General features: G+C 41.6%; 1 protein-coding gene across 1 annotated transcript; it reads left to right on the forward strand.

The window, feature by feature from the left end:
* The first annotated feature begins 124 nt into the window (after positions 1-124).
* On the forward strand, positions 125-13,947 carry txndc16 (thioredoxin domain containing 16). The gene is made up of 20 exons (XM_072373996.1): positions 125-492; positions 783-963; positions 1,813-1,895; positions 2,957-3,030; positions 4,221-4,295; positions 4,489-4,610; positions 4,767-4,857; positions 5,260-5,428; positions 7,004-7,173; positions 7,312-7,372; positions 7,447-7,579; positions 7,681-7,827; positions 8,202-8,261; positions 9,151-9,349; positions 9,460-9,596; positions 10,160-10,244; positions 10,944-11,085; positions 11,553-11,740; positions 11,834-12,024; positions 12,863-13,947. The coding sequence occupies exons 2-20, from the start codon at positions 810-812 to the stop codon at positions 13,042-13,044; spliced, it is 2,463 nt and encodes an 820-aa protein (XP_072230097.1). The 5' UTR covers positions 125-492; positions 783-809; the 3' UTR covers positions 13,045-13,947.
* Positions 13,948-14,704: the final 757 nt, after the last annotated feature.

The following is a 14,704-nucleotide window of genomic DNA, read 5'->3' on the forward strand; positions in this document are numbered from 1 at the left end:
TTATTATATTACATCGCGAGTTATTGCTTAGGACGCTTTTCACCCCAAAACCAAACTCGTTTAAGTTACGTATTTTGTTCTGAAACTATTACAGGAAGTGCCGTGTTAACTCTTATAACTCGACACCATTTTTCAGAAGATTGAGCATCTTTTTTTAAAGACAATTAAAAGAACAATAATATTGCGAACTGTTTCTTTGTGTGGCCTACATTTACCACGGACACACCGAGACATTTATTTTGAGTCAATACAAGATAATGTTAGCTATACTAAAAAAAAAAAAAACACGGATATCCAACAGTAGGCAGCTAACAAACCTAGCTTATAAACTAGCATCACATAACGTTACGTTTCTGAAGGGTACCAGTGGTAAAGTGTAAAAATGGCTTTCTCTGCCTTCACCACGGGTTTAGCTGTGGTTACTAAAGTGTTTGTCTCTTGGAAGGACAAAAGTTGAACCTGAACATTTGCACCCCAGCTCTACTTTCTCAGGTAATCGTCGACTACTTTGTTCTTTGTCTCTGCTTGGATCTTTTTGCAGAGGCTAATGTGTTCTTATTGACAATTATGAGCCAGTTGTATAAAATATAATTAAAGTCAAACAAACACATGTGGAAAAAAAAAGAAAACGCAGCTTAGTCTGAGGAAAATGTCCAATAGCCGTGTGTCACTGAAGTTAACCATGTTTGGCTTATTGCTCAGACCACTATGTTCTTGTTCCCCGTGGTTTTCTTAGTGTCATAATCTATACAAATGTATGAAATATTTATTTTTCATCTCAGAGAACACAGTCCAGTTTCTTCTTCAGGATGTGGGTCTGTATTGCTGCCTTCCTGCTGTGGATGAGGTCAGGAGGATGCTCAGAAAAGGCCAATACTTCAGACCACATTGAATTCACAGCTGCAGACTTTTATGAGAAATTGCATTCTGGGAAGATTATGTTTATCTATTTCGAGCATCAAGGTAAGCTTTTCACGCTACATTACAAGTAAACAACTCAAAAAACTAGGTTTTAGGACTAGGTTTTATTTTTCTTTTGATCTAATACTTGAAAGAGGGTATATTGTCTTTTCATGACTGTAGAGTCAAGACATACATAGTTTGTCACCCCCAGTTCTCTTCACCTCTTTTTTTCATGTAAGAAGTAATGATTCAAGTGTATGGGTTACTTTGAGGGTGATGCCAATTCAAGAATGCATCAAGAACAGTTTATTGTTGAGTCGAGCTGAACAGTAAGAATTATAGTCATTATAAAGTTTTTTTAGTGAGTGCAGTATGCCACGAGGCCATGTTTTATGGGAGGACAGTCAATCTGTAATGTAGAAATGAAATAGCATTACAAAATATCACATAATGATTTGAACAAAGATGTTCTTGCTATTCTCAGTATCTACATCATCTCCATCATTATCTGGTGTAGTTCTGATGTTTGATAGAAATCAGTAATATTAGCTTATGTTATGTAACTTTGAATTATAACAGATAATTTAATATTAAATTATCTCCAGTCAAGGACTGATTTCATGCACAACTCATTAATATGGGCTGCTTGAATGTAATTACCTGATTTTTGCATTGATAGGTTAATTTAATAATTGGATTGTATTTGCCCCCCTTGTACGACTGCTCAGATAAACGTTGATTATGATGCTATCTGATGTAAAAGGTCTTTTACACTTATTCACTGATTCACATTGGAAGTGAATTATCTGTCTTGACTCAGTTAGAAGATGATAATATAAATAAGAAGATCCATTTACCCTGTCTGGTAATCAGACATTAGACTAACAGCATTTTCTCTGCTCCACCCAGTCTCTCCAACCATCTCTCTGTTCCTGGTGGAGTTGGAGAAGTCTGCTGAAGCTCTGCAGGATTATGGAGTTCTGGTTGGCAAGGTAGTTATCGCCCTCTCTATGCTTTGTGCGCCTTTTGTCGCAGAAGCTCACGTGACATGTACTTTTTTTTTAAAGAAGACATTTTCTGCCCTTTTCCCCCCAAAGCTGACATATTTTCCTGAGATCTTAATGAAATGTCTTTGACATTGACGGACAAAATAACAAAGAGAGACAGCACAGCAACTCCTTTTTCTTCCATTAATTTCCACCTCTATTCAGACGTGGACTGACCCACTTAACTCCACTTTGCCCCTCTTTTCCTCAGGGTTTGCCTCTTTTAATGCTTGTGTGAGAGCACACAGTAAAGCCTGAGAGCTCAGACCAAACACCAAACTGATGGAAAAATACTTCACTGGTAATTTTATACTCAAATACTTAAATTTCCTTCATCTGCAGTTGGACCACGAGCAGCTGAAAGGCTACTGATGCCTCTTTTAAGGCACAACTTAATAGTTCTGCTGGCTGGGAGTAAACACCACTGAGAACTCACATCTTAATTCCTTCATAACAAATTGGCTCCATAGACTTTGAACTTCACTGTTGTTGCTTTCCTCTGTGGTTTATCTACGTTTTAAGCAGCTAACATTAAGAACTGTTGTTTATATGGCCAATTTTTCACCAGCATTTGTTTTTGTGACAGCAGTCAGCAGTGCTGCGTTCAATGACAAATGGAAAATAGGAATTCTAACTTCCAGCTTGTAAATATATTAGAGAACCACAATTTGAAGTAAAATTTCCATGTTGGGATATAAAATATAAAACAAAGTACTGCCGGAGCATTATTAGTTCACTTATTTCTTAGTTAAATGAACAATATAACGAATGATGAGACTAAATGGAAGAGTTTGAACTTTCCACACCATCTGAATTTGTAGTTAGGCGGAGATACAGACACACAGGGCCTACAAAAAATGCTATGGTTGTGTTTTCTTTGAGTTTTTGAGTTCATGGTGACTTGAGACATGCCAAATATATGCTCTCTGGCACAGAAAGAACTTATTTTGTATGTCCCTTTTAAGATTTGAGTGTGTGGGAGATGCATTCTGTTTTTGCCGTTGCAGGTCAGCTGTAAGAAAGAGTTGGTTCGCACATACTGCACAGAAGAAAGACTACAGCACACAGCCTTTCTGTTCAGGTGGGTTGAGTGGAAGTTTGCACTGATTATTAGTCAGGAAATAATCAGGAAACCATGGATACAGTTTTTAAGTGAAACACACGCAAGCTTTCTGTCCTTTCTTTAAGGAGTCTTCAGGAATAGTTCTCCAGGCTTCTTGAAGGACATCCCAAAGCTCTTCTTTGGATGTGGGCTGCCTTTTGTTCCGTTCTCTGTCAGATGATCCCACACTGCTTCAATAATGTTGAGGTCCGGGCTCTGGGGAGGATTCATCCCTCCATAAGACCTGTTGCCACTGATTTTCAGTCCACTTCTTGTGTCATTTGGCACAGCTCAGCCTTTTCTCCCTGTTTCCCTTCCTTAAGAATGGCTTCTTGACAGCCACCCTTCCATGGAGACCATTTCTGATGAGGCTTGGGCCAACAGTAGATGGATCAGCTGAAGGTCCAGAAGCATCTCTCAGGTCCTGTCAGGTCACAGCTGGATTTTTTCCTCTTTCTTAAGGACATCACTTTCAGATCCTGTTCATCTGCTGTAGATAGTTTTTTAGGCCTGACACTTCTTCTTTTGTCCTCCACTTGTCCAGTTTCCTCAAATGTTTTAAGGACACACTGCACACCATGCTGAGATATGCCAAGGGAGCTGATGATTGTATTTGTGAGGCTTTACATAGAGCTGCTATGACATCATGACCACCTCCTGAATGCTCAGTAGGCCCCCCGAGGCATGGACTCAAGCTCTGAAGGTCTGCTGTGGTATCTGACACCAAGCCACCAGTCGAGCCTTTAAGCCCTGTAAATTGGATTGGATTTTGTCTTACAGAGATGATCAACAAGATTGAGATCTGGAGAATTTGGAGGACAGGTTCAAGTCCATTGTTGTTCCAAATTCTGATGCTTACCTGTCCGTTGAAAGAGCTTTCAGCAGTAGAAGCAGGTCTGCCGAGGACTGCAACAAACTGTAACACTTTCATGCATTGCCAGGTGCCATTGTGACAGCATAATCTGTGTCCTTCACAGGTCATCATTTTATGGTTAATCATGTACATCCAAGAGGTTATTTAGACTGTCCTCTGTACCGAGGACAAACTGAATGCCAGAAATACTTGTCAGCGCAGCTGTTTCAACAAAAATGAGCATTGTAACCTTCATGTGAGCTAAGCTACTTTGCAGTAAACCCTCTGAGCCTCTGCCATGTCTTTGTGTTTGTAGAGGCGGCAAGGAGTTCTTGAGTTTTGATTTGGACACAGTATTTGATGTCAACTCCATCGTCTCTGAAGTCCTATTGTGAGTAAGCAGCGTCCCCTGGATTACAATTACTGAGGTAAGGTAGAGAATTTAGAGAGAACCAGGGGAATGGAGACAGAGTTAAGTCTAGAATATTCAAACACAAGCTGTTAACAACAAGGAAAATGTGGGAAAAGAGCAGCCGTGTCGTGTAAGATCGACGGAAACCCTTTTTTGTCTCTTTCTCCTCCAGTGCCATTCTGCGTGAAGAGGTGAAGTACGTCCACACAGACGCCGACCTCCTGGCCATGGAGAAGGCTGCCAGAGGGAAGAAGGATATTGTTTTGGGTTACGTTCGCAGTTTGGGGACACTGGGTGAGGATGGAGAGAATAAGGCAACAAAATACTGAGGAAAAAAGGGTTTAAAGTGATTCAAAATGAGCGTAACAGAAAGGACTGATAACTAATTAGTTTTTTGGGAGCTGTCCTGATGTTTGATGGAGTTGGAAAACTTTCATTGTGTTAATTCAGAGCACAGATCGATGATGGAGACGGCGTACGTGTATGGATCCAAATATCAGTTTATCCTCATAACTGGAGGTCCGGTTTTGAAGCAGTTGGGGTAAGAGCTTTTCTTTTTTTTCACAGCCGTGTTTGCTGGCGAGAGCAGGGCTTGTGTTGGAAAATATTGTGTAAGCCTATCAGATGTAACAAGATAAGAGTAAATCAAATTTAGTTGAATGGCTGCTTGTTCCTGAGACCTCAGACCTTGAGCCCAAGGCACAGCGGCTCCAAATAAGCAGCAAATACTCTAAGAAACATACCATGAAAAGCGAAATACGACAGTAAAAACAATCAACATTTAACCCGTGTGTTGACTAGAATACAGTACAGATAGCCTGGCTGATAATCTGAGACAGAGTAGTCTGCAAATAAGTAAAGTCTGTAGATTATTGATGCTGAAGGCAGTTAAAGGTTTGATATATTATATGTGCAAGAGTAGTTCTCTCTGCATCTCTCTTAGAGTCAACGAGTCGTCTCTGTGGTCTCGAGTGTGGTTCCTCCACTGCAGAGTTCACAGTAGTTTCATGCCCCCGGTGACTGCCGAGCGCTGCCCTGTGACGCGCATGAGGAAGGTCCTGTCCACCCTGAACCTCCACTCCTTCCTGCAGCTTATGGAGGCGCCGCTGGTGGTAAAAAAAAGATCTACGGCAAAGTTTTCTTTGAATCTTAGATTCTGAGTGTCTGCTGTATGGAATGCTAAGAGTGCCATGCAAAAAGATCTGTATTTTAAAATTTAAAGACAAAGAAATGACAAAACACAAAAGGAAAATTTGGCTTTATATTTCTGCCTTTTAAAAAATATATTTGTATTTCTTTCTCATTTCTTTCCTATTCTTTTACAGACTTATTATTTTTTGTGGTACTCTTATCATTCCACAGGTATCGGCCACCTGTGTGTCCATCTGAGGATGGATAAAGACCGACCCCACAGATCCACACATAGAAATGATTTTTAGCTGTATTTTTGTCTAATTTTGCAGCACAAAAGGCACAAGTAGAGAACAAAATCTTGTAACTTGCATCAGTATATTTGAATGTGTGATGAAAGCACAAATCAAATACACATTCCTGTGAGTCACCAGTGGTGATGCTCAGATTTACTCAACAGCTAATTGAGCTAAATGCTAACCAGTCATGGAAAAATGGTGGGAAAAGTACTGCCACTGCCGTCCGATTTGAAGTTGAACCGTGGTGACTATCTGGGTTAAAGATGCCAACAATTTTCTCCTTATTTATCTAGCGTACATTAAGAGTTCGATAAGGACTTGTCTGCACTTGTTGGTGCATCGCTGACAGAAAAAGCTGTTTAAAAACAGATTTGCACTGACCGGGATGTCAGTGAACGTGTCTGTAATGGCATTACACCAGGAACAGTCTGATTGGTTTCCTGTTCCAACAACTGTGGCTCCCGACTCTGAGCTAAAATGAACGTAGTCAGTGTGATGTTGAGGCAACAGTTGCAACGACTGCAAATAAATGAACTACTTCTTATTTAGGAACCCTTGTTCAGCAGTTAGATGCATCTGATTGGTCAGTTAAACTGAGCATCACCATTAGTTACTCAGCAAGGCGAGTAAAAAGTGATTAGTTTTCTACTTACAGACTTATATTTTTCCTTGCTCTTGTTATCACACCTTCTCATACAGTGATGCAACTTACAAGACTGAGTTCCATGAAAAGGCAGCTGTAAATATTTATATTCATATATATAAGTGTAGGTTTTCCAACAAACCTATCGGTAGCGAAACCATGAAAGAAGTGGGTCCTCCACGATGTTTTTTTTTTTTTTTTTACAGGTTTATTCGCCAAAGTGCAAAAAATAAAAAGCACAAGTTTTCCACGGACACTGTAACCAATTATATACACACTTCAAAACACGTCTTCTACCTTTCTAGCACGATATCAACTAAATTATCAACGCGGTCTGAAAAACCGTGCGCTCCTAGTGCCTAATCACGATGCCTTGAACCGCTACCTTCTTAAAGATATAGGTGCTTACTGTCATCTGCTTCACTGAAATTATGAGAGTTTATGTACAAATGATGATTAAATAATAATAATCATGACTCAATTAACTTATCTTTAAATTCCATTAAATCATTAAACTGCCATGAAATCCAAATGCAATGATAATGAACTAAAATGTACTATGATTTACATCATTCATATGGCTCCTACAGTAGGTCTTTGTCTCTCCCTGACAGTCGGAGGTGTTCGTGGACCCCTCCTCAGTCCCGCCCCCACAGTTCCCGTACCAGCTCACCCCGCAGCTCTTCCTGTTTTCTCATCCCGCAACTGAGCACCTGGACCTGGACACTGCTTCGACGTTGGCCTGGAGGCTGCGGGGACTCGCTCTGCTGCTGCTTGTACACAGGTGTGCAAAACCTGCAGGTACCTGTATGATCTCCTGTCTGAACACACGGCTCTGCAGCGTGAGCATTAACCGTTAAGTGCCGGCACACGCTGTCAACGTCTCAGTCCATATTGATCACTTTCTGGCTGTGTTGAACAGGCAGAGTCCTGCCGTGAAAACCCCCGATGAATATAACGCTGCCTACCGGCTGCCTGACAAGGTATGATGCTCACACACATACTTATAGGCTGAAATGACTCCTTATTCTGATTCTGTGTTTGCGTGCGCCTCCAGGGTTCAGAGGTGAAGTATTTGACCTTCCACAGCCTCGACGATGTGTTGGAGCTCTTCACAAATCAAGAGAAAGAAGAAGAAGAAGAAGAGGAGGAGGATGAAGATGAGGACGAGGAGGAGGATTCACATTTTGGTAAAGATATAGAGTGTAGCAGCGAGGAAGCAAACATTAGCCAGTAGGAAGAAAAAGAAGAAGAGGAGGAGGAGGATCTATGTTTCTGCTTGTGTCTCCAGGCAAACTGGATGATGAAATTGCCGCATCTGTCTTTGAAAACCGAGGCAACCTGCTGGACATGGAGCCAATAACCCATCTAACCTCTGACAACTTCCACAGCAAAGTAGCACAAAGCAGCCTTACGGTGGCGCTCTTCTACCTCAAATGTAAGACACAGATTACTCGTCAAGTCAAGTTTATTTGTAGCACATTTCAAGTCAAAGTGCTTCACAGAAAATCAAAGCATTGCAGCGGGGAGCAGAAAAAGCATTAAAAATATGTAAAAGAATATAAATAGAAAGAAATAAAATAATTAAAATGAATAAAACAAGAAACAGTTTCGATAAGTTAAAAGATAGCGTGCAGATTTCATGCATAGAAACATGAGAAAATAAATGTTTTTAACCTGTGTGCGTGTTGTTTATCGCTCTTTGTTTTAATTCATCACTCTTTTAAAGAAGATCTGCAGTATATCAGATATAAAGTTAAAGTTGATCATGTCTGGAATAACTCAAGCGCTGTCTCTATTTTTCACCACTAGGGGATGCTGTTTCAATGGCTTTTCTCAGCTCCTTCATTGAAGTTGCAGAGAGACTTGCAGGTAAACCTTTTACATTTAGGATGTGACCTAACAACTCACAAAAGACTCCTTCCTTGTGTGGAAAAGTCCTAACAAGTGGCCAAACTTCATGAAAAAGGTCCAACCGTAAATGATACCTCACACTTAACAGTTTAAAGAATAAACATGGCTGTTAAACAACTGTAAGCTGACAGCTGATGGCACACGTTACAATACGTTTTGATGACTCGGTATACTCGACAGCAGCCGTTAAAAGCAGCTCTTATAGGCCTTCATACGTTTTATTCACCTTCTCATACTATAATACGTTGTTCAAACACGTGGAATACTTAAATGCTTTTGAAATTCCTTAAAGTTTATCACACATTTTGAAGTATCCTTCATAACTTTATCCACATAGTACATTCAAGTCAACAGTTAGTGTCATAATTCTGCAACTTTTATGGTGAAGATGTCAGTTAAGTGCTACAAGAGGCTGCTTTTGGTCCTGTTTCCTTTTGAAAGGCAACAAGGGAAGTAAAGTGAGTCTTCATAGCTTTCTCAGATGAAAGATGGAGAATTTTACCTCTGCTCACCTATAATATGGGCTGCTCAGTTGGTTCTGTGCTATGTTTTCATTCATCACAGCGTTTTTGAAGCACTTTCAGGCTGTGCTTTGGGAACTTTCCCAGCGTTGAGGTGAATATAAACATCAGGACAATCGATTTCTTTAATTCTAAGTAAGACACATTGATCATTCATTTGTTTTGCTCCCAATCCCACAACATGTTGACTCAGAGTTCATCCATTCAAGTTCCCTCAGTGTTTCTGGATAGAACTGTGACACAGATGCGTACGTCTGTCGTTCAGGTGTGTTGTTATTACTCCTCTGTAAGACGCCATCAAACGTTTCTTTAATCGATCTCTTAAGATTCAGACGTTGACGATGTTCAGATGAGCGCCGTCGACTGTGGAGAGTGGACCGACCTGTGTGCCGCTGAGCCAGGCACGGCCGTCCCTTTCCAGCCCGTCACGGCCTTTCCCAGAGTCCTGCTGCTCCGCCCCCAGGAGTCAGCCCAGCACTACAGAGGCATGCTGGGTAGTGAGGCGCTGCATCGCTTCATCCTGATGTAAGAAAAGATAACCAACATGTGACAAAGGAGTTGCTTATTAAAATGTGATATAAACATGTATCTACCTTCCGACTCGTGCCTGTTTTGGTCCTCGGCTCTTTAACCAGGAGCCGCACAGCCTGTCCTCTGCTACTGTCCACCCAGGAGGAAGTGACATCATTCCTTCAGGAAGTACCTCACCCTGAACTGGCAGGATTCAGACCTGACCGGGTTCTGGGACTATTTCAGACAAACACACAAACGGGTACGAGGATATTCTTCAGAAACAAATCTAAGCAACTGTAGAAGGTTATTTTCTGTGTATTTTAAGTGTATGTTTTAATTTGTTAAAGGGATTTCTGACCTTACAACATCCACGTGCCAAAACAAGACTATTGGCTGTGTTTATTTACTGGGAAGAAACTAATCAATGAAGTTAAGTCTGAGAAGCAGAACCATTCAGGAACCAGATTATTACAATGTGGAAAGAAACTCAAACATATGTATCAATATATATCAGCTAATACGCTCAAAATGGAGGGAAGAAACTAAAAATTACACCTCAAAAATATTTTAAATATCACGATTTGACTGTACCAAAACACCAAAACAGTACAAATACTCCAAAATACTCACCAGGTTTTATTCTGTTTTAATCTTTGTAGATATTATTTTGAATGCCTTCTACACTTTGAGTTTAGAGAAGATTAAAAGGAAATAAGACGGACTGAATATTGACTCATCCCTGCTGTTCCATGCCTCATCATAGCCTGCTTTCTCTTTTATTGACGCCTTAATGAAATGTGACATTGATGTTTCTCTTCGCAGGTTTCTCTGTGTTTGTCGAAGCAGCAAAGTCCCTGAGAGGAGAGGTGCTGAGTGGACTCCTGACAGACGGACCGGCAGAGAAATGGTACCGGTTCTGCGTTCACATTCTCTCAATCTTTGCTGCTTCAAGCTTGTTTCTGCAGAAATGCTTCTGACTGTTTGCAGTTGGCTGAAACATCTTTATGTAGAAATGAAATCTCAGAGTAGCTGAAGTATGCAGAGGACAAAAGGCGTGTTTGGGGAGTTGTTAGAGAGAATTTAGCAGATAAGACGGCATTTATGGGATGAACACATGCTCACAAAACGACAAAATCAACACATAAAAGTAAGGCATATTGTTTAGGTTGCAGTCAGATGGATGGATCCTTTATTCTCATTATGTGTGTTCATGTTCTCCCTGTTTATGTTCGTCTTCACCTATTTTCCTCCTCCTCCGTTTCAGCTCTACCACATCATTCCTTCAGCGTGGTTAAAAAGTAAAAAGTGACACCCGAGGCGTGCTTTTAGCACCACGACAGATCAAACTTAGAGATACTTTTACGCACGTAACACTGGAAACATAATATTGAGTCATCTTACTGGGTTTAATGAGAAAAAATAACATTTTTATCAACAGTTTCATGTATTAAAACTTGAGAAGTTTGCCAAATTTAAAAAGACAAACCAGGAAAGATCTGTTTTTTATCAGTTCTTACAGCCACATTTGCTGTTTGGCAACAGATCAAACTGCCTTGCTAATCTTTTAGGTCTTATATTTGTACCTGTGTGTGTGTTTGCTGCTCAGGGCTGCGGACCACGCTGTGGACCCTCCTGCAGTGTTGCTGTTTCCATCTTGGAGGACACACACTCTTCCCTCCACGCTGCCCGTGTCCTCCTCTGCTAAAGAGCTGCTCACACACATTAACACTGCACTGCTCCAGTCAATGGTATGTGTGTGTGTGTGTGTGTTAATTTAAATGCTAAAATGTGTTTTATATGCTGTTGTGGTCCAATGAATTGGGCTCCACACTAATTTCGGGTGCACTGAAGGTGAAAAGAATCGGAGCTTTTGGTTAGCGGTCGGCTAAGGTTGAGATCAAAGCTGCATTCAATGACAGATTCCTTCTTTTGCTGTTCAATCAATCCCAGAATATGCCAACATTCAGAGGGGAACCCAGACTAATAAGACTCACAGGCTTTAAAATGTTCCAGTTATCCTTTCCTGTTCAAAAACAGTGGAAGTCATTCATGCTAATCACATGTTTTGAACTTTTACTCAACATGTACATTGTGTTCTGATGCCACAGCTTTTTAGATATAAGAAGGAGCAAAGGCAGCCTCCTCTCCACATCTTCCCTGACGGTATAACGTTATATAAATAAAGATTTTGTCCCCTCTGTCCTTCTCTGTCCAGCCTGAGTTGACTGTAGAAAACCTGCCCTCCTTCTTCGCTCTGGGTAAAGCCCTCCTCCTCCTCTTTGTGGGGGAAGAGGAGGATGAGATCGGGTGGAGGCAGAACCAGGTGCTCCTGCAGGAGATGAGAGGACTGGTGGAGTTGGGAGGGTTGAAGATGGAACCATACCTGGCCTGCTGGATCCACCTGTGCGTACATCAGTCAGTTCTCCAGCTGTCTGATCTGTTTTCTTTTTGGAGCGTTATTTTTATTTAAAGTACGTTTGTCGGTGTGTGTTTCAGTGGCCGTACTCCAGCTGGTATGTCAGTCCTGGGCTCATACCTGGGCACGATGCCCCCACTTCCTGCCCTGGTTCTCACTCATTTACCCTCCAGAGGGGAAATCTATCAGTACCCGCCCAACACCCCCATAGTGTCTTTGTCTGTGCTGCAGTGGCTGCAGAGGGTTGAGGATGGGACTGAGACACCTGCAGGTAAGGAGGAGAGAAAACAGCAGCACGGTCAGAGAAATCTTAGAGAAGGATGTGGAAACTGTGTGTGTTTAAAGCAGAAAGTCTTTAGGAATGTCTTCACCTGGTTGCAGGTGTGCTATAAACACATAGAATCATACTTGGAGCAGGTTTATCACTTAAATAATGACTCCTTAAAGCCTGGAGTTGGTCCAGAAGCTAAGTGACTTGGATTCGTTTGGCTAAGAATTATTCTGATACTTTGACTTGATGATGTGTAAAATTAGGCTTCTCAGGAGCACCCAAATTACCCCAATATTAGCAGTGCTAAACAGAGCTGAGTGTGAACAGGGAAGGCTGGTGTCAGATCCCCGTTGACTGAGTTAAGAGAAAAGGTATCTTATAAAAGTTTTATAATGCTGAGGGGAGTTTTTAAGGGGATGCCTGAGTGATAATTTACCAGAAATACTTCAGCTGGTGACGTAAAGTGGAAACATGGCTTCATTTATTGTGTAATGATAGCAAAGGTCCTTTAGATAAAGATATGTTTCAGTTGAATGATTGATAATGAAATGTGAGAGCGGCCTTATTACTGCTGTAAAAGAATTCTGCTCAGAGGGCGACTATGAAGACAGAGGAGTGAGAAGTTTGAGGGTATATATGTGGAAAATAAACGATTTCATCCACAGTAGAACATAGAAGTTTAATATTGGCTCATTTGAAGATGTGTTTTTAATTGTTCCACAAATTATAATGTGATTAAATTGAATATTAACCACCTTTGGACTCCTCAGAGAACACAGTCGTAAGTTCTGCTTTATAAACTGCGCGTTGGGACTCTGCTGCTGCTGTTTCTCTCCAGGGATGCTGGGTGAGGACAGCTGGCCTCCTGCTGTCAAGTTCTACGACTTCCTGAAAGTCATGGACACGCAGGAGCCTGACTCCTCCCAGCGGCACACTCCTGCAGAGGCAGACGACAAAGAAGAAGAAGAAGTTAACGTCGAAGAGCATTTGATGCTGGATGACATTCACTCTGAACTATAACTTACTGATTTAACCTGGTTACCGGTGGCTTCAGTAGTTAACAGAGTTGCCTCAGAGTAAGAACTGTGAGGGTTTAAATGTTGAACTGGATGCTTCTTTGTCTCCTCTGATCGTAAGAGTTTAATTTCTTCTTCATCATTTCTCAGTGAAGACCGTGGTTTCTGAATATTGGATGACTTTTTAAAATGTTTCATAATTAGTTGAAACGAGGAGTTTGACAGGAAAACTCAAGTAGTTTCGTTGTTCAGGCTCCTGACGTTTTGCTGACTGCGTTCTGATTTGGACTCATAATGACTCAGATTCAGTCAGTTTACAGTCAACATGTGCAGCCTGGAGACTGCAGAGTGTGTGCTGTGATGATGATGATAGCCTGGTTAATGTGTTTGCTGTGAGAAAAACAGCTAGTCTTGATTCCAGCCTCTCCTCTGCACTCAGGGCTTTGGAAGGTCGGTGATGAGATGAATTTGATCCATGATTAAAGTTTGCTTCTGTCTTTTAAAGCTGAAAGTTTCCCATGGATCAGTTCTTGTGTATTAAATAACACCACAGATCTTATTATATACATATGTTTATATATATTCAAATGGATAGAAAGAAATATCCATCTTTATTCCTCTGATAGTTGCTGGAAGAAAAGTAAATTCAATGATCTGTTAACTGCAGAGATTCTAGTTCCTTTCTCAGTGCAGAACCATGTGTGTGTGAGAGCCTCCTTTCAGGCTGGAGCCTGCTGGGGAACGATGGCTGACACCAGGTCTGAGGAAGTGTTCTTCCTCTGATTCATGACATCTTCACTGTCACATCACTCACTGATCAAAGTGAACAGATGATAGATCAATAACTGCAGCTGGATTGTGCTCCCATCTCCTCCTCCTCTGTCCTTCTTCTTCTTCTTCTTCTTCTCCTCCTCCTCCTCCTCCTCTGTCTCTAGCAGAGCAGAGACAGTATGTGGACCGTCCTCCTCTGTCCTCCTCTGTCCTCCTCTGTCCTTCTTCTTCTTCTTCTCCTCCTCCTCCTCTGTCTCTAACAGAGCAGCAGTGTATGTGGACCGTCCTCCTCCTCCTCCTCTGTCCTTCTTCTTCTTCTTCTTCTTCTTCCTCTGTCTCTCACAGAGCAGCAGTGTATTTGGACCGTCCTCCTCTGTCCTTCTTCTTCTTCTTCTTCTCCTCCTCCTCCTCTGTCCTTCTTCTTCTTCTTCTTCTCCTCCTCCTCCTCTGTCCTTCTTCTTCTCCTCCTCCTCCTCCTCCTCCTCTGTCTCTAACAGAGCTGCAGTGTATGTGGACCGTCCTGCTGGCACTCTGTCCTTCTACAGAGTCTCCTCTGACACACTGATCCACCTCCACACCTTCAACACCACATTCACTGAAGAAGAACCTCTGCTTCCTGGGTTCAGGTTCTGGTCCTCTGGTTTCTCGGTGTCTCTGTGTTGAGCACAAAGAGTTTCCTCCTGTCAGAGAATCACTGTTGAACAGATAGTTCAGTCTGTCTCTTTCACTCAGAAACACCTTTTCAGATTCATGGATTCAGTCAGTTTCTGGTTGAAACTCTTCTGAATGATTCCTTTGAAACTTCTTCCTCTTCCAGTCCTTTAAAGATGGAAGCTGCCATTCTTCCAGGATGTTGTTTTTCTGTGTGTTTCCAGTCAAAGCTTCACACTGAA

This window comes from Leuresthes tenuis, unplaced genomic scaffold, assembly GCF_036924035.1.
Source record: "Leuresthes tenuis unplaced genomic scaffold, fLeuTen1.0.hap1 SCAF_1, whole genome shotgun sequence".
In the NCBI taxonomy this organism is placed as follows: Eukaryota; Metazoa; Chordata; class Actinopteri; order Atheriniformes; family Atherinopsidae; genus Leuresthes; species Leuresthes tenuis.

What these genes read in the sequence shown, in the direction of transcription:
- txndc16 (XM_072373996.1), top strand. Translation starts at nt 810, where the DNA reads ATGTGGGTCTGTATTGCTGCCTTCCTGCTGTGGATGAGGTCAGGAGGA. An exon ending in CTGCTGCTGCTTGTACACAG is followed by an intron (nt 7,174 to 7,311) that starts GTGTGCAAAACC and finishes TGTGTTGAACAG; the next exon opens with GCAGAGTCCTGCCGTGAAAA. An exon ending in GGCGCTCTTCTACCTCAAAT is followed by an intron (nt 7,828 to 8,201) that starts GTAAGACACAGA and finishes TTTCACCACTAG; the next exon opens with GGGATGCTGTTTCAATGGCT.